The sequence below is a fragment of the Amblyraja radiata genome, chromosome 3 (assembly GCF_010909765.2).
Source record: "Amblyraja radiata isolate CabotCenter1 chromosome 3, sAmbRad1.1.pri, whole genome shotgun sequence".
Lineage (NCBI taxonomy): Eukaryota > Metazoa > Chordata > Chondrichthyes > Rajiformes > Rajidae > Amblyraja > Amblyraja radiata.
The window spans coordinates 131,274,516-131,301,121 of NC_045958.1; the positions used below are offsets into that span (position 1 = coordinate 131,274,516).

Sequence of the window (26,606 nt, forward strand, 5' to 3'; positions counted from 1 at the left end):
TTCCCTTCCTTATTTGGTTTCATTCATCACCTTCCTTGGCTATGATGTTGCAGAATCCACAGCCCTTTGTTGTATCCATTTATCACCTTGCAGCCTTTGACTTTGCCTCCCCCACCTGGCTCCATCTACACCAGGTTGCACCTCTCACATGCCAGCTCCATCCTTGCCCTCACTTCTTTGTACCCGACTATCTCCCCTCTACACTCTTCACTTTTGATGCATCATCACCTATCCGTCTACAGATGCTCCCCAAGCCGCTGAGTTATTTCAGTTGTTTATTTAAAAAAATATAAAAACTGCTGCTTAATGTAAAAGACATAAACGTGTTTCGTGCTGGAGTTTTGCAACCAGTAGATGCAAGAGTTTAAAATGTTAATCGCATGATTGAATTGTTGGGAACTGTGGTTAGATAATAGCCGTTTATGATCATTCTCCCTGTTTGCTTTGGTGTTCATTCTTATTGTTCACTTCACAAAACAGGTTAAACAGCAGTGATATGGATGGCGAACCACTATTTATTCAGATGGTGACGGCCTTGGTCTTGCAGCTGATCCAATGCGTTGTACACCTCCCAGCTAATGAGAAGGACAGTATGCTTGATGACGATGGAGAAAAGAAGGTAGGAAGTCCAAAAGTATTGATTTAGGAGCAGCTGTCCCTCAACCTTGATCACTTTGAAAACTCCTAACTTTTAAATTGCAGTTCAAAGTTTTGTATCAGGTGCCGGCATTACGACAGTGAGGTGTTGATGGGTTATTTCGACTGTCGAGAAAATAATTCTGTAAATAATAAATTCATTAGTGATAGGAGCAGAATTAGGCCATTCGGTCCATCAAATCTATTCAATTATGGCTGATCTATCTTTCCCTCTCAGCCCCATTCTCCTGACTTCTTCCCATAACTCCTGATCCTAATCAAGGATTTCTCAATCTCTGCCTTAATAATATCCATTAACTTGGCTCCACAACCGTCAGTGGAAATGAAATGCCACAGATTCACCACCCTCTGACTAAACAAATTCCTCCTCGTCTCCTTTCTAAAGGTACATCCTTTTATTCCGAGCCTATTATTCTAGATTCTCCCACTAGTGGAAACATCCTCTCCACATTCACTCTATCCAGGTCTTTCACTATCAAGGCCTTTCATGGTCCGTCATTCTGTAGTGCCTGCTTTCTCTACACTACCTGCCCCTCCACCTATCTACGTATCATCCCCCTACTTTGCCACAAAGCCTTCAATTCCCTCATCCTTATCATTGATATATACCGTGAAGAGTGGCAGCCCCAGCACTAATCCCTGCTGAATACCGCTAGTCACTGGCAACTAACCTGAAAAAGCCTCCATTATTGCCACACGTTGTCTTCTGCCATCCCGTCAACCTGCTACCATGCGTTTATCTTCCCTCTGAAACCATGCACTCCCATCTACTTTATCAGCCCCATATGTGGCATCTTACCAAAGGCCTTCTGAAAATCCAGGAAAACCACATCCACTGCCTCTCCTTTGTCTGTTCTGCTATTTACTTCCTCAAAGAATTCAGACAGGTTCGTCAGGCAAGATCTCTCTTTCACAAAACCATGTTGATCTCGGCCTATTTTATCATGTGCTTCTAAACCTCATCCTTTTTAATGGACTCAAATCCCAGAAAACCACTGAAATCAGGAGAAGCGGCCTATAATTTCGGCACTTCTGCGTCATTCCCTTTCTCCATCTCAATGTGTCCCAATCAAATAAGATCAAATAGAGCAAGTTGTCCTACAACTTTAGGCTGTGCACGCTATAAGCAAGAAGAGGTAGATCTGAATGTATGGTTGTCCATAACACCATTGAAGTTTATAACATGGGGTCCTGCTGATCACACCAGGACATCCAAATATAAATGCACTGCCACCCACATTCTCCTTGCAGCTCTGGTTCAAGATTTTACTTCTCAGGATGCAGTGTTTTATTTTACTCCCTATGGTTATGTATTCCCTACTCCAGCAACTCTTTAACAGTTACCTAATTCTGTGCTAGTGGTGATTTTTGATCTCTGGTATTCCACCACCCATCACCAAAATAATGTATTTCTTATTCATATTCTAAACTCAATTTACAAGGATAACCTTGTAGTGGTATATAAAAGCACGAGAGGCAGAAATAAGGTAGATTGTGACTATCTTTTTCCAAGGATAAGGGAATCTAACACTGGCGGCCATGGGTTTAAGGTGAAAGGGGGGAAATTTAAAGCGGACATTAGATGTAGTTTATCATCACATGGATACATGGAATGAGCTGCCAGAGGAAGTAGGTGAGGCGGGTACCATAACATTTGAAAAGCATTTGGGCAGATTCATGGACAAGAATAGTTTAGAGGGTTAAGGACAAAATGTGGGCAAAAGGAACTAGGGTCAGGAAGGCAGTTTGATCATCATGGAAGAGTTGGGCTGAAGGGCCTGCTTCTCTGCCATATAACTCTCAGTCATTTTTAACGGTTCATTAAAATTGCCATGAAGTGACGTTGGAGGTTAGGCAAGTATCTCATGCCTGCAGGCACAAAATCCTGGAGTAACTCAGCGGGACAGGCAACATTTCTGCAGAGTAGGAATGGCTGACGTTTCGGGTTGAGACCCTTCTTCAGACTGATGTCAGGGGAGGGGGTGGGACAAAGATAGAATGTAGGCGGAGACAGTAAGACCAGTGGGAGAACTGGGAAGGGGAAGGGGATGGAGAGAGAAAGCAAGGGCTATCTGAAGTTAGAGAAGTCAATGTTCATACCGCTTGGGGTGTAAACTACCCAAGCGAAATATGAGGTGCTGTTTCTCCAATTTGCGCTGGGCCTCACTCTGACAATCTGGAGGAGGCCCAGGACAAAAAGGTCAGATTGGGAATGGGAGGGGGAGTTCAAGTGCTGAGCCACCGGGCGATCAGGTTGGTTAAGATAGGACTGAGAGGAGGTGTTCAACGAAACGATCGCCGAGCCTGCGCTTGGTCTCGCCGATGTAGAGAAGTTGACACCTGGAACAGCGGATACGGTAGATGAGGTTGGAGGAGGTGCAAGTGAGCCTCTGCCTCACCTGGAAAGACTTTGGGTTCTTGGATGGTCGAGGGGGGAGGTAAAGGGACAGGTGTTGCATCTCCTGCAGTTGCTGGGGAAAGTACCTGGGGAGGGGGTGGTTTGGGTGGGAAGGGACTAGTTGACCAGGGAGTTGCGGAGGGAACGGTCTCTGTGGAAAGCAGAAAGTGGGGGAGAAGGGAAGATGTGGCCATTAGTGGGATCCCGTTGGAGGTAGCGAAAATGTCGGAGAATTATATGCTGTATGTGATGGCTGATGGGGTGGAAGGTGAGGACAAGGGGGACTCTGTCCTTGTTACGAATGGGGGCAGGGGGAATACGAGCGGAGCTGCGGGATATCGAGGAGACCCTAGTGAGAGACCCATCTATAATGGAAGAGGGGAACCCCTGTTTCCTAAAGAATGAGGACATCTACAAGGCCCTGGTATGGAACACCTCATCCTGGGCGCAGATGCTGCGTAGACGGAGTTATTGGGAGTAGGGGATAGAGTCTTTACAGGAAGCAGGGTGGGAAGAAGTGTAGTCAAGATAGCTATGGGAGTCAGTAGGTTTGTAGTAGATACTAGACTAAGTGGGACCCATTGGGTCCCAGCATCACACGGGAGGGCTGGTAACCAACGCAATATTCCACATCTCCACCAATTCCAATATTGCCCGCGGGGAGGGGGGGGGGGTGCTTTCTGTTGCGCTAGTATGGGTGTTGCGGGCCGAAGGTACTGGTTTCAAGAGGGCTAGTATAGACATTGTGGGCCAAATGGATTCTTGGGCTGGCAGCCAACTGTTGCAACGATTTTAAAAGCCAAGCCAAGGCAAACAATTTGGCTGCAGCCACCCGACAACCAAAATTCATTTTGTGAACACAAACTTTTTTAAACAATTGGGCAGCAGCCCAATCAAAATTCATTTTGTGAACACAAACTTGTTAAAAAGGTGAGGCAAACAATTGGGCAGCAGCCACCCGACAACCAAAATTCATTAATAGCTCTCTGATTTTTCATCGATGGGAAAAATGCTCCGGTCCCAGAAGGCGGAGGTGGCCAAAAATGACGGCTATAGGTGGCGGCGTTTTCTCGGAAATCACACCACAGCGAGCCAAAAGCGGTCAAGATCAGACTTTTTGTAATATAGATCTCATGCCTGTCCTTGTAAATTTGGTCCACACTATGGAAGGTGAATCAAGCTGTATGTTATTGAGTCGTACAGTGCAGACTGTGCAGAACAATGAGATCTTGGGGTAAAGTACAAGTTCCGTGAAAATAATGACACGGGTAGACCAGGTGGTGAAGAAGACATTTGTTGTCTTTGATGGGGCACCAAGTACAAAAGTTGGAATTCATGTACAAGACTTTGGTGAGACCGCACTTGGAGTGTTGTGTGTAGTTCTGGTCGCCATACTGTAAGAAGGACGTGATTAAGCTAGAGAGGGTGCAGAAAAGATTTAAAACAATGTTGATGGGACTGCAGGGCTTAGTTACTTAAGGAATTCTGTCCTTGTAGCGAAGGGAGGCAGAGTGGTGACCATATAGAGCTTTATAAAATCAAGGAAGGCGCAGAGGGCAGCACAGTGGCGCAGCAGCCTAGTTGCTGCCTTACAATGCCAGAGGCCCGAATTCCATCCTGACTACGGGTGCACTCTGTGTGGAGTTTGTACATTTTTTCCTGTGGGTTTTCTCTGGATGCTCCTGTTTCTGCCCACATTCCAAAATGTGCAGGCTTGTAGAATAATTGGCTTTGGTAAATTATCCCTAGTGTGTAAGTTAGAACTCAGTGATAGCTGTTCAGCGAGCACTTGGTAGGTGGGAGGACCTGTTTCCACGCTGGATCTCAGCGAACTAAACTAAACTAGATAAGGTGATGGTCATGGTCTTTTCCCTTATGTAGGTTTAAGGCGAGACGAAAAGGTTTACAAGAGACCAAAGAACAATTTTTTTCACATGGTGGTGGGTATATGGAAGAAATTGCCAGAGTAAGTGTTAGAGGTGAATGTAATTACAATGTTTAAAATACATTTGGATGGGTACTTGGATAGGAAGGGTGAGAGGAATATGGGCCAAACACAGTTAATTGGTCCACACTGGTGGTGGCACCTTCGTCAGCGTGGATGAGTTGGGTTGAGGCTTCTGTTCCATGCTGTGTACCTCTAGCTCGCCATAGAGCTGAGAAACGTTAAATAAGAAATAGAAGTTGAAAATTTGTCTCGATCCTGAATAGTCAACACCTCATTGAAACAGTGATCGATGGTTTCTGCATCTCTTTGTCAAGTCTCATGGAATACAATCCCTTTGTTATAGAGGTGCGCTGACAGTTGACTTTATCAAAGCATTTTGATAAAACATTGAGCAGCTGATTGTGGGTTAGCATTGAAGTTGTAAAGTGTTGATTAAAGTGAGTGATCGTCTTCGCCTCTTTCACATTCATTTCCTTCCTTAATTCCTCTTATCTAATCTTTCAGATTGATCAAGATGTTCTAATTACCAACTCGTATGAAACAGCAATGAGAACAGCCCAGAACTTCCTCTCAGTCTTCCTCAAAAAGTGAGTGCATAGAAGCTAGCTGCTGCCGGAGAGTGAATCCTTGCTGTCAATGTTTTTAGAACTTCTATATCTTGCGCCCAGCAGTATTTCCATATTTAGTGATCATATTCCAGACATGAAAGTCTTGGAGCCATGCTTGGCATTCCTTCCAGCTGCTACCATACTCTAGGATAGGATATTTGTACTAAGTTGGGCAGGTTGATGCACACCACAAGAGTGCAAAGAATTTCATAGCTTGCCCTTTCTGGTGGCAGACTAACTGGCATTTTGAAAGGATTCACTGTGCCAGGTTATTGTGTCATCCAACTAAACCTCCATCATATAAAGGTTCAAAGGTCAGTTTATTGTCACGTGTACCAATTAAGGTACAGTGAAACTCAAATTACCATATAGCCATACAAAAAAACAACTTGTATACCACAAGTGTTGGAGCCATTAAGCTGGAGTAAGTTTATTATAGTTATGTCTCGTTACCTTTAATTATTATCTGCCTGTGTTAATGGGGGTGGGGTTTTATACGTAGTCTGGGCGTGTTTTTGGCTAGAGGATTCTGGCGCGGACGCTCACATGAATAGTTTCAGTTTTGATGTGGGATATGGATTGAAACAGCTTTCTACCATGACCACGAGCATGATCGGGACATATATATGTTGTCCGACGATGTACTTCTACAAGAAGAACTTTTATGAATTATATGACATGAATGGAACAACGATTAAGAATGGAAAGTGATGAGTTATTTCATTGTTTTGTATTACTACAATAAAGAAGCTATTAATCAAAAGACTACTTCTGGTAGATTCATCTTCACTGTTTCAAATGTGTCGTGCAATGCATGAGAATACTTTTCAAATCATACCCGACAAATTAGTAGCTATCCAAATTGGTTTTGAGAAGTTGTAAAAATTGCCGCTACTCAAGAATCGAGCAGCCAGAATTATAGAGATCTCTGGTGGTTAATCGGCAGCTTCTAGTCCAGGCCGTATCCTGTAATGTGTATGCAGTGTCTGAAGACAGTGGTCTGATCATCAATAATACATTTCCTTGTTGGTTGTTGTAGATGTGGAAGCAAGCAGGGAGAAGAAGATTACAGACCGCTGTTTGAAAACTTTGTACAAGATCTGCTCTCCACTGTCAACAAACCTGAGTGGCCAGCGGCAGAATTGCTACTGAGCCTTTTGGGAAGATTACTGGTAAGAAGCTGCTTTACAACTGCCAGTTTGAGACTTCATTCAAAAATTAGTAGCATTTTTAAAATATACATCCATTTGCAATTAACACATTTCCATCGACAATTAAGAAACCAATAAAATGAATGAATTATGCAACTGGATATGGGCAAGCTGCAGTCTCTTGTATCTACATGATTCCATTCTAAATCTGCCTGAATAATGTCTCTATCCCTCTATTCCTTGCCTGTTCACGTGTCTGATTAAATGTCTCTTCTGGGCCTGTCCCACTTAGGCGATTTTTTGGGCGACTGCCGCAATTTTTCAACATGTTGACATTTTTTTGGCGACAGTGGCGACAATTTTTGTTGTCGTAGGTGAATTCCATTAAAACTAGTCCCTGGCAGTCGCCTAAGTGGGACAGGCCCATTAAAGGTGGCTATCTTCAACTTACTCTGGCAGCGAAGTTCCAGGTGCTTAAAAAAATTGCCTTGTAACTTTCCTTTAAACTTTAAAGCTCCATGCCTTAAACCTATGTCTCTCAATATTTTACATTTTACCTTGGAGGAAAAAGATTCTGACTGGCTTGATTGAAAGATACAGCACGGAAACATGCCCTTTAGCCCACCGTCCACAATAGCCATTAATCACCCCTTCACACCAGTTCTATTTAATCTCAGTCACATCCACTTCCTCAACACTAGGGACAATTTACAGAAGCCTATTAACCAACAAACACTTGTGGGAGGAAACTGGAGCAGCCAGAGGAAATCCACACAGTCACAGGGAGAAGATGCAAACTCTACCTGGGGTCAGGACTGAACCCGCATCTAGTGCTGTGAGGCAGCAGGTCTACCAACTGTACCACTGTGCCAACCACAACCTGTGCCTCCCATCATTTCATAAACTTCTATCAATCGCCTCTCAACCTCCGACACTACAGAGAAAACAATCCATCCAACAATCCAATCTCCTTATAGCTAATATCCAGGCAACATCCTGGTGAACCTCCTGCACCCTCTCCAGTCTCCACATAGGATGAGACAGTGAGAGCGCCATTTTCCTGCATCATCCTTGTGTCCTTGATTCCCTTAATATTCAGAAAGCTATCAGTCTGGGATGGGAATGAGCTCAATAACTAATCCTCAACAAACCTCTGGGGTAAAGAAATCCAAAGACCCAAATGTAGTCATCTGTGGCAGTGCAAGAGGTTGGTCACCTGTGGTAGTTGACGAGGTTTTGTTAATTCGAGGTGTATTGTCTGAAGTGGTAATGACCTGATCAGTGCAACACCTCATGGTGCAAGCCTTGCGAAATATATTGTGAATGTAAAGAGTGTGAAGCCCATCTGAATCAGCATCTGCCAAGAAAGACTTTCATTGATACTTACATCATAAGTAGAAAGAAGAACAAAGTTGTGTAAAGTGAGTTTGGGGAGTTAGGCAGAAGGTTAGAAAGCATTATTTCTAGGGTTGTAATTTCAACATTATTCCCTCTGCTGTGTGCTGATGAACTATGAGAATAAGGCACATGAATGCCTGGCTAAAGCGCTAATGGAGGAGAGAGGACTAGGTGGTTGGATCATTGGAGAGCTTCTGGGGCAGGTGAAAGCTTTACAAGAGATTTCTGCAAGGGGCCCAGTATCCTTGCGGGGAGGTTTACTCGGGCTTCTCTGGTGGATGAGAAGCATAGCAACAGGGGCCAGACTGGGACTAGCCCAGAAAGCCAACTTTATTGGCATGAACAGAGTGGGCCAAAGGACTCCATAACTCTAATGATGCATTGCCATTTTCATGGAAGTCACTTTAACTTAAGAATAAAATATACATCAAAGCACATCCTGAGAGTGCTAAAAGATTTTGAAGCATTACATTCGGGCAGTTTTACTATTCACCTGGGCTCTTTATTCGCTACATAGAATGTTATTGTCATGCAGCCTGGAAGCTGAGTGCCTGCCTCCCATGTCCACACTCAACCATGGGCACTGTCTGGGATATAGTGCAGCTCGTCCAAGGCATGGCAGGTCATGTCCCTGAGAACCATTCACAGCCCGAATAGTTCCCACATGGCAGAAGATCCATCTTCTAATCTCCCAAAAGATCATTAATACACAAGGCCACCACATGTCAGGCATTTGTAAGCAGAAAATGAATTGTATCATATTACAAGTGAATCCAACACCAAAGTGCCACGTATTTCTGCTTCTCAATCTTGCTGTTTGTTATGGTCCTGATGAACATTGAGGGGCCTGCGCACTTGTTTAAGGCCTGTGAGCAGTAATTAGCCAATTAGTTGGAACTTATCGCTAGAGAATGCCACAAATAACCCATTCAGAATTAGACTTCATAGGTCTGGAAAGAAAGTTTGAAAGCAGGAAAGATCCACCATGTCCAACACTTCTACCCCAAAACACAGGTTCACCAGTTCAGTAACAAGTCAACGGAGATGGCTTTGCGAGTAGCTTCGCTTGATTACCTGGGAACAGTAGCAGCACGGCTGAGGAAAGACGCTGTGTCCTGCAAAATGGATCGGGAGTCAATCAACCGCATTCTCAAACAGGTGAGAGAGCAATTAGTGGTCATTGTCAATTAGTGGTCAATGGGCAGTCCCAGGGTGGGAGAGGGCATTGGTGGCCCAAGAGTGGGCAGGTTATACGGTCATTCCTGGAGGACTGGGGGTGGGGGGATGGGTTGGACATTAAAGGGCCTCCAATGGGAAAGACCCATTGGTGCAACTGACTTATCCCATACAAATGAAATCGCCACCATCAAAGATCCGATGGATGCAAGGAACTGCAGGAGTTGGTTTACAAAAAAAGTCACAGTGCTGGAGTAACTCAGCAGGTCACGCAGCATCTCTGGAGCACATGGATTGTTGACGTTTTGGGCTGGAACCCTGCTTCAGACTGATTATTTGGGGTGGGGGGGGAACTGGAGAAGTGGAGAGGCAGGACAAAGTCTGGCAGGGAAGATGTTGATGCAGGTGATGGGAGTTTTGATAGGCAGATGGAGGACAAGAGGTGAACCGGAGGTGTGAGACAAAAGGATTGAAGAGTTGCAAATTGTGAAGCTGGAGAAAGGAATTTCGAGGGGAGGTGAGAATAGGTGCGAGTCCAAATGAAGTATTGAGTCTAAATGAGGTGCATTCATTTACCGTATTTCCCGGAAATGAACACGCTATTTATTACCCAAAAATAAGGTACAACAATGTACTTGCGTCTTGGAGGCTGAAGGTTAAGTTGTTAGCCAACAAAGATAGACTTGGCTGTCCCTCAGTACAACAACATCAAGAACAATGTTGCTGTACTGAGGTATAGCCAAGTGTATCCCTCATTGCTGGCAGCTGATAGGGAGCGGCTGTAAAGTGGGAAGCGGCTGTAATAGGACAGCGCCGCTGGGAGGGGGGGGAAGAGTTCCTTTCACAGCGTGTGGGGAGTCTGGCCCGAGTCAGCATGGCCTGGGCTGCACAAATTGGGGTGGGCCTCCAGGGGTAAAGTTGTGGAGAGGGCAGGAGCGTTGAGAAGGAGGGGATCGGGGATCATGCCAGAAACTCACTCATTCACCGCTGCCACGGCGCTCCGGGCAGGGAGCCACCGCAGCATTGTGGCTGGGGAGGGAAGTAGATCGGACGGCTGCGAGCGGCCATCGGGACCGGACAGAGGAACCGGCCGCCACCTCAGCGCTCTCTGCCGGCCCGGGAACTGCAGCTAGTCTCGGGGACGCGAGGGATCTGGGTACTGCAGACAGTCCCAAGGCACGATTCAAGTCCCACGATTCAGGGCGGACGAATCTGCTGTTGCTGGAGTTCGGAGTCGGTCACCAACCAGGTCAGCTCCCGATGTTACCGTCCACAGAGCCCACGGCTGAAGCCTCTGAAGCCTTGCGTGTGTGTGCATGCGTGTGCGCGAATGTACGCAGCCACCAAGAAATCGTGCCCCCCCCCCCCCCCCCGCAAATTGTGTCCCTCCCATGTTTTGATTGCGATTTCTGCCCATGGGCACGCAGGCGATGTTACCGACCCCTGGACTAAACCAAATTCTTGATCCTGTCTCGCCATCCTTTTTTCAAAATTTAGCAACTTAAATTGGGGGTGCGTCTTCATAGCTGGGAAATACGGTAAGCACTTCCGTTCTCCAGAGTCAGTATGCGTTCAGCATTGTGGTTTTCTCTGAAGCAACGGAGGCAGAGGGAGCAACCTGATAGATGTACTCTATATAAAATTTGGTGGGGTGCAGTCAGAACACTTTTCCCACGGTGGAAATGTTAAAGAATAGGGGGAATTACTTTTAAGGCCAGCGGGTAAAATTAAAAGATGATGTGTGAGGGGCGGTTTTATTTTACACAGAGGGCGGTTGGTGCCTGGATTGTGCGACAAGGGATGGTGGTGGAAGCAGATATAATAGTAGTGTTTACGTGGCATTTGGAGTAACGCAGCAACATGCAGTGACTGGAGTAATATGGATCACGTGCAGTTTATAATAGCATATTGGTCAGCACAGTCATGTAGGCTGAAGAGCCTCTTCTTGTGCTGTATTGTTCCTAAGTTCAAATGCAGACAAATGGGTTTAGTGTTGGTGGATATCACAGTGAGCATGAGTACGATGGGCTGAAGGGGCCTGTTTCTGTGCTGTGTGATGTAAAGATTCATCTGACAGCCAAAGATGTAAGGTATGTTGGTTGGTTGGAGCTGATGGGCTTGGAGAGAAGTAACCACACTCCTCGTCCTGAGCTACAAAGTACAGTGCCCTCCATAATGTTTGGGACAAAGACCCATCATATATTTATTTGCCTCTGTACTCCGCAATTTGAGATTTGTAATATAAAAAAATCACATGTGGTTAAAGTGCACATTGTCAGATTTTAATAAGGGCAATTTTTATACGTTTTGCTTTCACCATGTAGAAATTACAGCTGTGTTTATACATAGTCCCCCCATTTCAGGGCACCATAATGTTTGGAACACAGCAATGTCATGTAAATGAAAGTAGTCATATTTAGTATTTTTGTTGCATATCCTTTGCATGCTATGCCTGTTCAGTTTTAGTTTAGTTTAGAGATAAAGCAGGGAACCAGGCCCTGCGGCCCACCAGGTCCGCGCCGACCAGCAGTCCCCGCACATTATCCTACACCCACAAGGGACAATTTTTACATTTACCAAGACAATTAACCTACAAAACTGTTCGTCTTTGGAATGTGGGAGGAAACCGAAGATCTCGGAGAAAATTCACGCAGGTCACGGACAGAACGTACAAACCCCGTACAGACAGCACCCGTAGTCGGGATCGAACCCGGGTCTCCGGCGCTGCATTCGCTGTAAGGCAGCAACTCTACTGCTGAGCCACCGTGACTGCTTGAAGTCTGAGATTCATGGACATTACCAGTTGCTTGGTGTCTTCTCTGATGATGCTCTGCCAGGCCTGTATTGCAGCCATCTTTAGCTTATGCATGTTTTGGGGGCTAGTCCCCTTCAGATTTCTCTTCAGCGTATAAAAGACATGCTCAATTGGGTTCAGATCGGGTTAATGAATTGGCCACTCAAGAATTGACAATTTTTTAGCTTTGAAAATCTCCTTTGTTGCTGTAGCAGTACGTTTGGGATCAGGGGAGGATCAAAACATGGGGGGGGCGCGATTTCTTGGTTCCAATGCATGCACGCACATGCGCACAACTCCGAACTCCAGCAACAGCAGCTTTGTCTGCCCCGAATCGTGTGACTTGAATCGGCTCGTCCGCGGGGCCTTTCATCGGCCGGCGCAGCTTAAAATCGGCCGGATGGGGCTTCAACATCGGAGCCTCAATCGACTTGACACAGCAGTTTGATTTTAAGCCACGCTGGACGATGAAAGGCCCTGCAAACGGGCCGATTCAGTCGGTCTGATAGCCGCTTGACTCTTTCAAAAGCTACAATGTGATAAATAACTCTTAAACAAATACAACTGAAGCAAATAAAGGCAAACAGAAGAACCAACCTTGGAGGGGGGGAGAGAGAGAGAGATGGGAAAAAAATACTAAATAACGTTAGTGACCGTGAATGAGGGACGTACCTGCAAGCCAGCCAGGAAACCCGTTCGACTGGAGCCATTAATGACCTGATCCGTTTAAATCCGATACCCGTTTAAATCTTTCCCATCCACCAATAGATCCAATTAGTTCAAATGGTAATTGTACCCGCATCAGACAGCTTTAAGACATTTTCCGTGAATACCTTCAGTAATACTTGAAGGTCAAAACACAATTGGTGACACATCGTGTTAATACGATGTTAATAGAGACATTGAACAATCGCTTAATAGTGACATCCCCGCTGTCTTGCGGAAACGGAGATTTTAATAGATTTTTTTCACCGAATTTCTAAATCCGGATTATAAAACATTAAGGGGATTGTCCCTCACCTCTCAAAACATGGGAGGGATGTGTGGGTCCCATCCCCCCCTCCCCTCCAGGGATTTCCATCCGTGTAAAAATGAACCACCGGCCATTTGTTTGAACTTGGGCAGATAGGATGTGTCACTACACTTCAGAATTCATTATGCTACAACCATCAGCAGTTGTATCATCAATGAAGGTAAGTGAGCCAGTACCTTCAGCAGCCATACATGCCCAGGCCATAACACCCCCACCACCGTGTTCCACAAATGAGGTGGTATACTTTGATTCTTGGGCAGTTCCTTCTTTCCCCCATACTTTGCTCTTGCCATCACTCTGATATAAGTTAATCTACATCTCATCTGTCCACAAGACCTTTTTTCCAGAACTGTGGTTGCTCTTTTAAGTACTTCTTGGCAAACTGTAACCTGGCCATACTATTTTTGTGGCTACCCAGTGGTTTGCATCTTGCAGTGTAGCCTCTGTATTTCTGCGGGCAGTGGTCATTGACAAATCCACACCTGACTCCTGAAGGGTGTTTCTGATCTGTCGGACAGGTGTTTGTGGATTTTGCTTTAATACAGAGAGAATTCTTCTGCCATCAACTGTGGAGGTCTTTCTTGGCCTGCCAGTCCCTTTGCATTTAGTAAGCTGACCAGTGCTCTCTTTCTTAATGATGTTCCCAACAGTTGTTTCTCAGTCTCATAATGGCTTCTTTGACTTTCATTGGTACAACTTTGGTCCTTATGTTGATAAACAGCAATAAAAGTTTTCAAAGGTGATGGAAAGACTGGAGGAAAATCTAGGTGCTGAGAGCTCCTTATACCTGCATCAGGCTCTGCCTACCCTGACTAAAATTATAAAATGGTCATTATTAAATATAAATAATAAAGGCATGGGAGAGTTAATAGATCGATCTCTTAGGTATGCGTAATTCTCCCGTTCCTTTCATCCACAGTACATGTAACACGCGAAAGTATGTGCAGCTCATGTGCCGTCGACGCTGCTTCAAGCCTTCAATGACAACGGTCTATAAAGGCAGCTGAAATTCTGCCTTTGCACCGTGGACTGCATACTGTGCATGCGCAGCATCGTACTGCACATCGGCAGCGCAGGTTTCTTGGCGGGTTTTTCAAACATGGATTGTCATTATCTTAAGAGTATCTTAAGAAACAAAAAGAGAAGAATGGTGTTTGTGTACAAATAATGTGGTAAGCAAATTTCTTTGAGCTATGGTATTTCCTGGCAATGAAGACTCTTTTACCCTAAAATAAGGCCTGAAAATTTACCTGCATCTTGGAGGCCGAAGACTAGATTGTTAGCCAAGAAAGATAGACTTGGGCCAAATCGCTTTTAAAACTTGGGAGGGACACAATGTGGCCTAACACAGGGGTCGGCAACCTAAGGCCCGGATCCGACGCGTAACCCGAACTTAAGCGAACCCAAGCGAGCCGACCTGGGTGCAACAGCCAGACCTGAGGCAAGCGAGCTGACCTGGGAACTGCAGCCATTCGCAGGGCACGCAGCCGACCTGGGAACTGCAGCCATTCGCAGGGCAAGTGAGCTGACCTGGGAACTGCAGCCATTCACAGGGCACGCAGCCGACCTGGGAACTGCAGCCATTCACAGGGCACGCAGCCGACCTGGGAACTGCAGCCATTCACAGGGCACGCAGCCGACCTGGGAACTGCAGCCATTCACAGGGCACGCAGCCGACCTGGGAACTGCAGCCATTCGCGGGGCACGCAGCCGACCTGGGAACTGCAGCCATTCGCAGGGCACGCAGCCGACCTGGGAACTGCAGCCATTCACGGGGCAAGTGAGCTGACCTGGGCACTGCAGCCATTCACAGGGCACGCAGCCGACCTGGGAACTGCAGCCATTCACAGGGCAAGCGAACCGACCTGGGAACTGCAGCCATTCGCGGGGCAAGCGAACCGACCTGGGAACTGCAGCCATTCACAGGGCACGCAGCCGACTTGGGAACTGCAGCCATTCGCGGGGCAAGTGAGCTGACCTGGGCACTGCAGCCATTCGCGGGGCAAGTGAGCTGACCTGGGAACTGCAGCCATTCACAGGGCAAGTGAGCTGACCTGGGCACTGCAGCCATTCGCGGGGCAAGTGAGCTGACCTGGGCACTGCAGCCATTCGCGGGGCAACGAACCGACCTGGGAACTGCAGCCATTCGCGGGGCAAGTGAGCTGACCTGGGAACTGCATCCATTCGCGGGGCACGCAGCTGACCTGGGAACTGCAGCCATTCGCGGGGCAAGTGAGCTGACCTGGGCACTGCAGCCATTCGCGGGGCAACGAACCGACCTGGGAACTGCAGCCATTCGCGGGGCAAGTGAGCTGACCTGGGAACTGCATCCATTCGCGGGGCACGCAGCTGACCTGGGAACTGCAGCCATTCACAGGGCACGCAGCTGACCTGGGAACTGCAGCCATTCGCAGGGCACGCAGCCGACCTGGGAACTGCAGCCATTCGCAGGGCACGCAGCCGACCTGGGAACTGCAGCCATTCGCAGGGCACGAAGCCAACCTGGGTGTCACAGCCAGACCTCGGGCAAGCGAGCTGACCTGGGGCGCTACAGCCAGTACCATGGCACGCAGGGTCTTGGAGGTGTGTGGCGGTTGTCGGTCAAGTGAGAATTACAGAGAACAGCGGCCTTGTCAACAGACGCGCACAGAAGCAGTTGGTATTAGTTTTAAAATTCTCGTTATCCCTATTTTTGACCTGGCTCGGAGACCGGACAGTGAGGGGACCAGCTCAAGAGCAAAGATCCTAGAGCGGAGCATGTCAGCGGGCGATGGATAACAGGACAGCAGGCGGTGGAGCTTACCTGTGTCAGCGCGAGTAACCTCAATTGGTCCCTTGAACTAGTATTGTCATTCAACTGATTCAACTTGTCCCAGTGTGCTCCCGTTTTTCCCACCATCTCTCCACCTGCTGTCACCCTCCACCCATTCAGTTATTCAGAATGGAAGCCATCTGGAAGCTTTGGGCAAATTGAATTGTTACTTTCTTTTTATTATTTTTATTTTTTTGAGCGTGAGAAATTCTATGTCCCGCCAGTCTTTTTTCAAAATGTAGCAACTCAAAATGGGGGGTGCGTCTTTGATGCAGGTGCGGTTTTTAATGATTTTATAAAAGCTGACTGACAGCTTACGGAGAGGAGAACAATCTGCGCATGCGCGGTTTTCAACATTTATTAAAAGCCAACTGACTGCCTCCCTGACTAATTACTCACGGCACGTGCCTGACCTGTATTAAGGAGGCATTTAAACACACCTGAGCAATTACAAACACCTGTGAAACCATGTGTCCCAAACATTATGGTGCCTTAAAATGGGGGGGACTGTATAAACACAGCTGTAATTTCTACATGGTGAGACCAAAATGGCCTTTAACAAAATCTGACAATGTGCAATTCAACCACATGTAATTTTTTTCTATTACAAATCTAAAATTGTTGAGTACAGAGGCAAATAAATAAATGATGGGTCTTTGTCCCAAACATTATGGAGGGCACTGTATGACAGCTGCTGAAGATCCAAAGTGGCCAATTTTTAACCATGGCTTTCCCTCACCAGAGTGGGGATAATTACCAGCTGCACCTGTTCCATACTGGACCTGGCCTGGCCTAGTCAGGAGGTGGAAGGCATTATTAGCCAGATTAATTTGTACAATAATCCAGAAGGGTTGCCAAATGATAATGTATGCGATGGGGTTGAAACCCGAGATTGGTCCAGGTCCGTGGATAAACAGGAGCTGGGGCTTTGCCTTTTCTTTAACAAGTTAATAAATGCTGGAAACACTCTGTAGGTCAACAGTTTCTGTGGCAAGAGAAACAAACGTAACCTTTTCAGGCCAAATCTTTCCTCAGAATGCTATGTGCCCTGCTGAATGTTTCCTGCTTTTTCAGGTTTTTTTGCATTTCAGATTTCCAGCATCTAGTTCCTTTATTTTCTCCTTAACAAGTCTTGTGCAAGTTCAAGGGGTTTGCTTGGGGTGACATTTGTAAAATGTTTTGAGTTAATATTCAGATGGTCCTACTGGACACGAGTGTTTTGGTTTCATGAATTTGATAACAGGCTGGTCGTTGATGTGTCAGTGAGACAGCACAGTTGATGTGTCAGTGAGTCAATCAACTTATCTGAACCCAATTGAGCATGCCTTTTATATGCTGAAGAGAAAATTGAAGGGGACTAGCCCCCAAAACAAGCATAAGCTAAAGATGGCTGCTATACAGGCCTGGCAGAGCATCACCAGAGAAGACACCCAGCAACTGGTGATGTCCATGAATCACAGACTTCAAGCAGTCATTGCATGCAAAGGATATGCAACAAAATACATACGAGATGGTGAGCATAATTTTGGAAATTCCCAGTTAGTTGTGGAAAGACAAAGGATGGTCTGGAAGAATAGGTCCTAAATTGGAGGATTCACTAATGTAAGGCATAACCTGGCAACTGCATATTAGAGCTTGCTGGTAGAACAACATCTAACAAGTGGAAGTATTTTAGTCATGAAACAGTCATAGTTAGGATAATGCGATTAGGGAATCGTGGATGACAAAGGGTACTGAGGATTTGATGAAAGGGTAAAAAGGAAGCATCTTGAAGATGCACGTCCTTGAGATATGGGAGGAAACAGGAGCACCTGGAGAAAGCCCGCACAGTTACAGGGAGAACGTACAAATCTTTTGAATGTTTTTAATCGTACAGGTTTCAGGGATTGAGGATGAAGTGCAGCAACTGCAAAAAGCATTGCTGGATTACCTGGATGAGAATACCGAGACTGACCCCTCACTAATGGTAAGTGAAATCTAACCACTCAAATTGACAGGGAATTTACAATAGACGTGCCTTCTTCGGGGCCTCTAAAGATGTGGAAGGAGTTTTAAAGGGGTTCCATGGTTATTTTTTAGACAGGGTGGTTAATATCTTGAACATGCTGCCAGAGGAGGTGGTGAAATCTGCTGCAATTACCGAGACATTTAGACAGGCACAGAAGGATGCTGTCGTAATGAATGCGTTCACTCAGACCCATAGAAACCTAGTTGAGCAATAGGCTGGACTGGCACCTCAATATCACAGGGTACAGATGCTACAGATGTGGAAATAAGAGAGGAGGGGGAGTTGGGGTTTTGATTGGGGGAAACATCACAGTGGTACCTCGAGAGGATATTCCAAGGGGAAAGTCTGATGAGGCGACACTGGTAGAATTGAGTAACAAAGGTGATCGTATAGGGATTGCAATATGTCCCCCAGAAGTCATTTGGAATTGGAGAAGAAAATATGCAGGGTGAGAGATCACATATAGCTGTAAGAATAATAGTCATACAGTCCCTTCAGTCCAATTCATTAGTGATGGTCAAGATGCCCCATCTATGCCAGTCCCTTTTGCCTGTGTTTGGCCCATATCTCTTTAAACTTTTCCTATCCATGTACCTTTTAAATGTTGTTAAACTACCTGCCTCAACTACCTCCTCTGGCAGTTCATTACATATTCCCAGCACCTTCTGGGTGAAAAAGCTGCCCCCCATGTTACTATTAAATCTTGCCCCTCTCACCTAAAGCATATGTCCTCTAGTTCTTGTTTCCTCTACCCTGGATAAAGACTGTCCATTCACCCTATCTATCCGCCTCATGATTTTATACACCTCTACAAGATCACCCTTCAGGCTTCTGCACTCCAAGGAATAAAGTACTAGCCTACCCAATCTCTTCCAATAGCTCATGCCCATGGGTCCTGAAAACATCCTCATCATTTTTTTCTGCACCCTTTCCACCTGAACAACATCTTTCATATAGCAGATGATAAAACTAAACACAATACTCCAAATGTGGCGTCACCAAGGTCTTATTCAACTTTAACATAACGTCCCAACTTCTGTACTCAATACTTTGACTAATGAAGGCCTTTATCTATCTGTGACGTCACTTTCAGGGAACTGTGCACCCGTACGCCTAGCTCCCTCTGCTCTACAACACTCCCCAAGGTCCTACCATTCATTGGGAAGGTCTTGCCCTGGTTCAACGTTCCAAAATACAACACCTCGCATGTACCTGCAATAAAATCCATGAGCATTCCTCAGCCCGCTTGCCCAGCCGATCAAGTTATTTTTGATAACCATCTTCACTGTCTATATAATCATCTACTTTAGTCTTGCCTGAAAACTACTAATGATGCCTAATACATTCTCATCCAAATCATGTATATGGATGACAAACACACTATGTCCAGCACCAACAACTGAGGCACACCACTAGTCACAGGCCTCCAAATGAAAAACTTCCTTCCACCATCACCCTCTGCTTCTTTCCATCAAGCCAATTATGTATCCAATTACCTAGTTCTCCCTGAATCTCAAGCAATCCAAACTTCTAGAGCAGCAATCACGCAGAACCCCTTCTACTGTAATGCCGACTACACCCAAGACCTCCCCATTAACTTTGCGAGTTCCCTAGTTTTCATGTCTTTCTCCATGGTGAAAGCAGAGGAGAAATATTCATTAACTGTGCCCATCTCATGCTGCTCCACACATAATGTCCACTTTGGTCTTTGAGGGGCCCTATTCTGGTCCCAGTTATTCTTTATCCTTTGATACACATAAAACCTTTGATCTGTACATCCTTGGCTTTCGGCACTGCCAGCATGAGAGCCAACACAAACTACAGGAACAACATCTCATTCCATCTGGTTACTCTACAACCCAGTGGTATGCACATCGCATTTTCCATTTCCAGCTAACCCTTGCCTCCTGTGTTTGCCTCTCCCCTCTCCCCCCCCTCCCATTTTCATCCCACTCCCCCTCTTGGTTCCATCCATCTACAACCCACACATTTCACCTTGCAAATACCCTCTCTCACCTGTGTCCATCTGCCTTTCCCCCCCCCCCTGTCTGTTTTCATCTGTCACCCTCCTGCCTCTGTCTCCCAACCCCACCCCACTTTATCTGCTCATCATCCTTCCACCTGTCATTCAATGGCCCCTGTCTCACCTCTCCCCTTCTCCTCGATATATCTGGTTACCTTCCCTCTCCACTACCAGTCCTGACTCAGGATTTCAACCAGAACTGTTGATGGTTCCTTACCACTCTTCTTACCCTCTCCCTCAGATGCTGCTCAGCCCAGTCAGTTCCTCCAGCAGTTCGTTGCTTTTAACAAAACCTCCCTATTCATCAACTCCAACCCCATCACAAAAAATACCTACATGCTGTTTGTCTTCTTAACAACTTGTTGAATCTGCTGACTATTTATTTCTGATTCGTGCACCTGAACAACTTAATGTCCCCCTGAACCGATCATTTCCAGCCTCTCTCCACTTAGACAACAATCCATCTTTTGATTTTTCTGACCAAACTGCCCGACCTAGCACTTCTCCGCATTAAACTTTTTCCAGAATTTCATCAGTCATCTATCCATCTATCCATCCTGCTGCAGAATCACAATGTCTTCATCACAACATATCCTTCCACCTATTTATAGGAGGTTTGCATTTTGTTTTCCTCCAGGTGACGAATGTCCATAATAAACAATTGTGGGCCAAGAACTGATCCCTGGAGCACTCCACTAATTACATTCCTCCAGCCTGACGTGGACCCATTTATTCCAATATGGTTTTCTGAGCGACAGCCAGTTTTCAATCCGTGCTAACACTTATCACCTAACGGTCTCTGTTTACCTCCAATTACTTGGGCTCTTAATTTATGCAGCAGCCTCTTGAGTAGCACCTTGTGAAATGTCTTTTGTGAATATAAATGCACCACAGGTTCTCTTCTGTCAGTTTTCCTGTCACACCCTCAACAAATTATTTTGAGGTTTCTTGCCTTTCATAAAACCATGTTGACTTGGTTTGATTGTATTCAGCTTTCCTAAATGATATGTTATTTCCTCCTTGATTATTGACTCCACATCTTGTCAGATAAATTAACTTGGTCTGGTTGTCTCCCTTTGAGCTTCCTTTTTTTTTAACGGAGGAGTCGTGCTGGCTATTTTCCAATCTTCTGGTACCTCCTGGAATTTAGCAATCTATGGGAAAAATATACAGTGATTTCTCTATGTCTTTAGCTAAATCTTTAAACCATTTAGGTCCCAGTAATCTGTCTATCTTAAGCCCCGTGAGTTTCCCTGAAAATGTATCTCATGTTTGGGATTTTATTATTATTTGAAATAAGCTCATCTCTCACCTTGCAGATACTTGCAGAGACATCCATGGTGAAATGTCTGTCATTTCTTTTTGTTAATAATTCTCCAGCCTCGTTCTCCAGATGTCCCACACTTACCTCAGCCACTGCCTTCTATTTACACATGCATAGAAACTCCCTTTCTTCAAGATAGTGGTGTAGCCATGGACACTCACATGGGCCCCAGCTATGCCTGCCAGTGAAGATGGTTATCAAAAATTACAGAAGGATCTTGTTCAATTGGTCAAGACTGAGAAATGGTTAATATAGTGTAATGAGAATAAGTGAGGTGGTACATTTTGGGAAGTAAAACCAGCGCAGGATCTACATAGTAAATGGTCGGGCCTCGGGAATGTTGTAGAGCAGAGGGATCTGGGAATGTAGATCAATAATACCCTGAAAGTGGTCACAGGTAGATAGGATGGTTTAAGTGGTGCTGCTCTCTCTCTCTCTCTCTCCCCCCCTTCCCCCAGATGGAAAAAAGCATAGAGTTCCCCTGGTCCTCACCTTTCACCATATATACCAGTCTCTATATCTATATCTACTCCACCAGTCTCTATATCTAACACACCATTCTCCAGCATTTCCACCACCTCCAACATGATGTCATCTCCCATCACATCTTTCCATCCCCAATCCTTTCTGCTTTCCACAAAGACCGCTCCCTCAATAACTCCTTGCTTCACTCATCCCTTCCCACCCAAACCACCCTTCCTCAGGCATTTCCCCTGTAACCACAGGAGATGTAACACCTGTCCCTATACCTCCTCCATCACATCTATCCTGGAACCACAGCAGTATGTCCAGGTGTGACAGGTTTCTGTGCAGGTTTCTAAGCTCATTTGCTGAATTCAGTGCTCCCGATGTTTCCTCCTTTATATCAGCTAGACCAGGCAACCATTTCACTAAACACTTGTGCATGGTCCACAGGCCTGCTGGATGTCCTGGTTGCTAACTATTTCCAATCCCATGCTGGGAATGGAAATGGTTAGCCTCCATTGGTCGCCTCCATTGCCAGAGGAAGACCATACGCAAACTGGAAGAACAGTATCTCATGTTCTATTTGGGTAGTTTCGGCACGAACATACAGTTGCAGTTCCTTGTGCCTTAATAGAAACATTCTGTTTGCTCTGATACTGCCCACACATTTTCTCTCAATATTAGTTTTCTCCCTTAGTTTTGTCTTTTGCTGCTGAATCCATCCATGCATTAAATTGAAATTACTCTAAAGTTAAAAGCTGTTAATTACACAGACTTGATTTCACTCTCACTGCTCCTCACCACAATCACTGGGCCTTGTCTATATTTTAGCTTAAACTATTAAACTATGTGTGTGTGAGACCATGCAATTAAGGTGTGTGTGAGACCCCTCGATAAAGGTGTTTGTGACCCCGCAATAAATGTGTGTGCGTTTTTCAGTTTGCTAGGAAATTTTACATTGCACAATGGTTCCGTGACACTACAATGGAGACAGAAAAAGCAATGAAGTCACAGAATCAGAAGGATGATGACTCCTCGGATGGGACACAACATGCCAGGGAGATCGAGTCCACAGGAGAGATTATGCAAAGAGCAGAAAAGCGCAAGAAGTTCCTTCGCTCTGTCATCAAAACTGCGCCAACACAATTTAGCACCCTGAGGTAAGTGAGCTATACCGCGATACAGCACACACTTCAGCCCGACTTGTCCATGCTGACTAAATTGCCTAATCCAGCTAGTCCCGCTTGCCTACACTTGGCCCATGTTCCTCCATATCTTTTATAACCATATAACATATAACAATTACAGCATGGAAACAGGCCATCTCGACCCTTCTAGTCCGTGCCGAACACGTATTCTCCCCTAGTCCCATATACCTGCGCCCAGACCATAACCCTCCATTCCTTTCCCATCCATATAACTATCCAATTTATTTTTAAATGATAAAAACGAACCTGCCTCCACCACCTTCACTGGAAGCTCATTCCACACAGCCACCACTCTCTGAGTAAAGAAGATCCCCCTCATGTTACCCCTAAACTTCTGTCCCTTAATTCTCAAGTCATGTCCCCTTGTTTGAAACTTCCCTACTCTCAGTGGGAAAAGCTTATCCACGTCAACTCTGTCTATCCCTCTCATCATTTTAAAGACCTCTATCAAGTCCCCCCTCAACCTTCTGCGCTCCAAAGAATAAAGCCCTAACTTGTTCAACCTTTCTCTGTAACTTAGTTGCTGAAACCCAGGCAACATTCTAGTAAATCTCCTCTGTACTCTCTCTATTTTGTTGACATCCTTCCTATAATTAGGCGACCAAAATTGTACCCCATACTCCAGAATTGGCCTCACCAATGCCTTGTACAATTTTAACATTACATCCCAACTTCTATACTCAATGCTCTGATTTATAAAGACCAGCACACCAAAAGCTTTCTTTACCACCCTATCTACATGAGATTCCACTTTCAGGGAACTGTGCACAGTTATTCCCAGATCCCTCTGTTCACCTGCATTCTTCAATTCCCTACCATTTACCATGTACGTCCTATTTTGATTTGTCCTGCCAAGATGTAGCACCTCACACTTATCAGCATTAAACTCCATCTGCCATCTTTCAGTCCACTCTTCCAACTGGCATAAATCTCTCTGTAGACTTTGAAAATCTACTTCATTATCCACAACCCCACCTATCTTAGTATCATCTGCATACTTACTAATCCAATTTACCACACCATCATCCAGATCATTGATGTACATGACAAACAACAGTGGACCCAACACAGATCCCTGTGGCACCCCACTAGTCACTGGCCTCCAACCTGACAAACAACCATCCACCATTACTCTCTGGCATCTCCCATTCAGCCACTGTTGAATCCATCTTTCTACTCCACCATTAATACCCAACCATTGAACCTTCTTAACCAATCTTCCATGAGGAACCTTGTCAAAGGCCTTACTGAAGTCCATATATACAACATCCACTGCTTTACCCTCATCAATTTCGCGAGTAACCTCTTCAAAAAATTCAAGAAGATTAGTCAAACATGACCTTCCAGGCACAAATCCATGTTGACTGTTCCTAATCAGACCCTGTTTATCCAGATGCTTATATATATTATCTCTAAGTACCCTTTCCATTAATTTGCCCACCATTGACGTCAAACTAACAGGTCTATAATTGCTAGGTTTACTCTTTACTTTTGGATCGGGTCCCTTCTTCAGACTGATGGAGTATAATAGAGATAGCTGGTGTGAAGGGAAGGAAGAGGCAAGAGTTGGGTAGTGAGAGGTAGGCCCAGTTCAGATCAGTCTGAAGAAGGGTTTCGGCCCGAAACGTTGCCTATTTCCTTCGCTCCATAGATGCTGCTGCACCCGCTGAGTTTCTCCAGCACTTTTGTCTACCTTCCAGTTCAGATGAGGTTTGATTAGGTGGTGAAACAGGCAAGGGAAGAGAAGGGTGGAGATGGTAACCAAGGCTGGAGATGGTTAGTGGAGAAGACAAAAGGTGCCTCTGATAAGATTGATGGGGAGTGGTGGTGATTGTGGGGAATGGACAGATGGAGGAAGAGAAAAGTGCTGGCTTGGCGTAGGGAGGGGTGGGTGATGTGTAGATGGAGGAGGGGAAAGTGGGGGACGAGGGGCTGGAAACATGGGGGTGTGTGGTGGGGTAGGGGTGTCGGGTAGATGAGAAGGGGAGGGGTTACCTGAAAATGGAGCTCTTGCACCCTTTTGCCAACTCCACTGAACACCTCCAGTTCAAGATTGTGGCGTCTGCAGGCTCGCCCTCAAATAGTTTCCTATTCCTGTACCTCCCTAAGTGTCTTTTAAATGTCATTATACTACATCCGTCAGCTTGTTCCACATATGCACCATTACCTATGTGCGAAAGTTGCCTCTCAGGTCCCTTTTAAATCTTTCCCCTCTCACCTTAATCTTTGCCTTTTAGTTTTAGAATCCCTGCCCTGAGGAAAAGACTGTCTATTTACCTTGTCAATGCCCCTGATGATTTTATATACCTGTAACCTATATCCCTGCACCCCTCAATCTCTCTGTTCTACACAATTCCCCAATGCCCTACCATTTACTGTGAAAGTTCCACTCTGGTTTGTTCTACCAAATATAACACCTTGCATTTATTTGAATTAAATTCTATCTGCCGTTCCTTGGACCTTTGGCCCTGTTAGTCAAGATCCTTCTCTATTCCTAGATAATCTTCACTGTCCACTGTATCACGGATTTTGGTGTCAGCTGCAAACTTGCTAATCATACCACCTTCATTCACATCCAAATTGTTAATATAAATAATGAACAGTAGTAGACAGATTCTTGTGTCGCACCACTTCTATCTGAAAAACAATCCTCTACCACCACCCTTTGTTTCCTACCTTCAGGACAATTTTGTATGCACTTGGCCAACTTGCTCTGAATCTATGTGTTATTGTGTGAGGTGCAGCAATAGGCAGGTCGTTCAGAACATTTGATTTCAGGTTTCAAGATGGTTTCTACAGGTTGATCCATGAATGAAGTACTTTCACAACACGTGAATTGGATTTTCTTGTTCTTTCATCGGTGCTGGCTGAAGCAGTATTGATAATCAATATCTAATGGGTAGTAATTGGTGGCAGTGTAGCATTCCACTGGTGCGCCCACTTACTGCAGCAGATGCAGCACGATGTACTGCACAGAAAATGTATCTGGGCAAACTGCAAACTGTGCAGTGTAAACCTGCAGACTGAACTTGTGATAGATACCTCAGTGAAATAACTGCCATGTAGCTAACTGTAGACAGCTTAACTAACATACGACTACTGTTTTACTGGCCACCTTAAAACACCCATCTTTCTTTGTCTAACGTTTCCTTTCCCACCTACAGAATGAACTCTGCTAACGTGGACTATGAGGATGCCTGTCTGATTGTCCGATACTTGGCCTCTATGAGGCCGTTTGCACAGAGCTTTGATATTTATTTGACGCAGGTGAGTGTTACTGTATACTGCCGTCTTCAGGAAAACCATGATCAATGTCATAGCGACAAGGAACTGCAGATGCTGGCTTGCCAGAAAGATGTAAATGCTGGAGTAATGCTGGGTTCGGCACCGGCTCTGGAGGGATGAGTGAACCAAGGAGTTACAGTGGGAGGGATCTCTGCGGAATCAATGCGCGAGGAATTTGAAGAGACAGGATAGTGATTCTTAGTGTTAGGAATAAAGCATACAGCTAGATGAGCGGAGGGGGGGGGGGGGGCGGGACGTCCATTTGGATGTGATGTGAAAAGAATCTTTTCTATTCCTTATAGACCAGGGGATGTGAGG

At 45.5% G+C, this 26,606-nt stretch overlaps 1 protein-coding gene across 6 annotated transcripts in view; it reads left to right on the plus strand.

The window, feature by feature from the left end:
• The window catches only part of nipbl (NIPBL cohesin loading factor), a 278,213-nt gene that overhangs the window by 239,918 nt on the left and 11,689 nt on the right, over positions 1 to 26,606 (plus strand). For all 6 annotated transcript variants that reach the window (XM_033018770.1, XM_033018771.1, XM_033018772.1 and 3 more), the window contains 7 exons: positions 481 to 619; positions 5,508 to 5,590; positions 6,651 to 6,783; positions 9,175 to 9,318; positions 17,852 to 17,941; positions 22,735 to 22,955; positions 26,168 to 26,270. In XM_033018770.1, the coding sequence (XP_032874661.1) occupies positions 481 to 619; positions 5,508 to 5,590; positions 6,651 to 6,783; positions 9,175 to 9,318; positions 17,852 to 17,941; positions 22,735 to 22,955; positions 26,168 to 26,270 (913 nt within the window). The remainder of the gene's footprint in view (positions 1 to 480; positions 620 to 5,507; positions 5,591 to 6,650; positions 6,784 to 9,174; positions 9,319 to 17,851; positions 17,942 to 22,734; positions 22,956 to 26,167; positions 26,271 to 26,606) is intronic.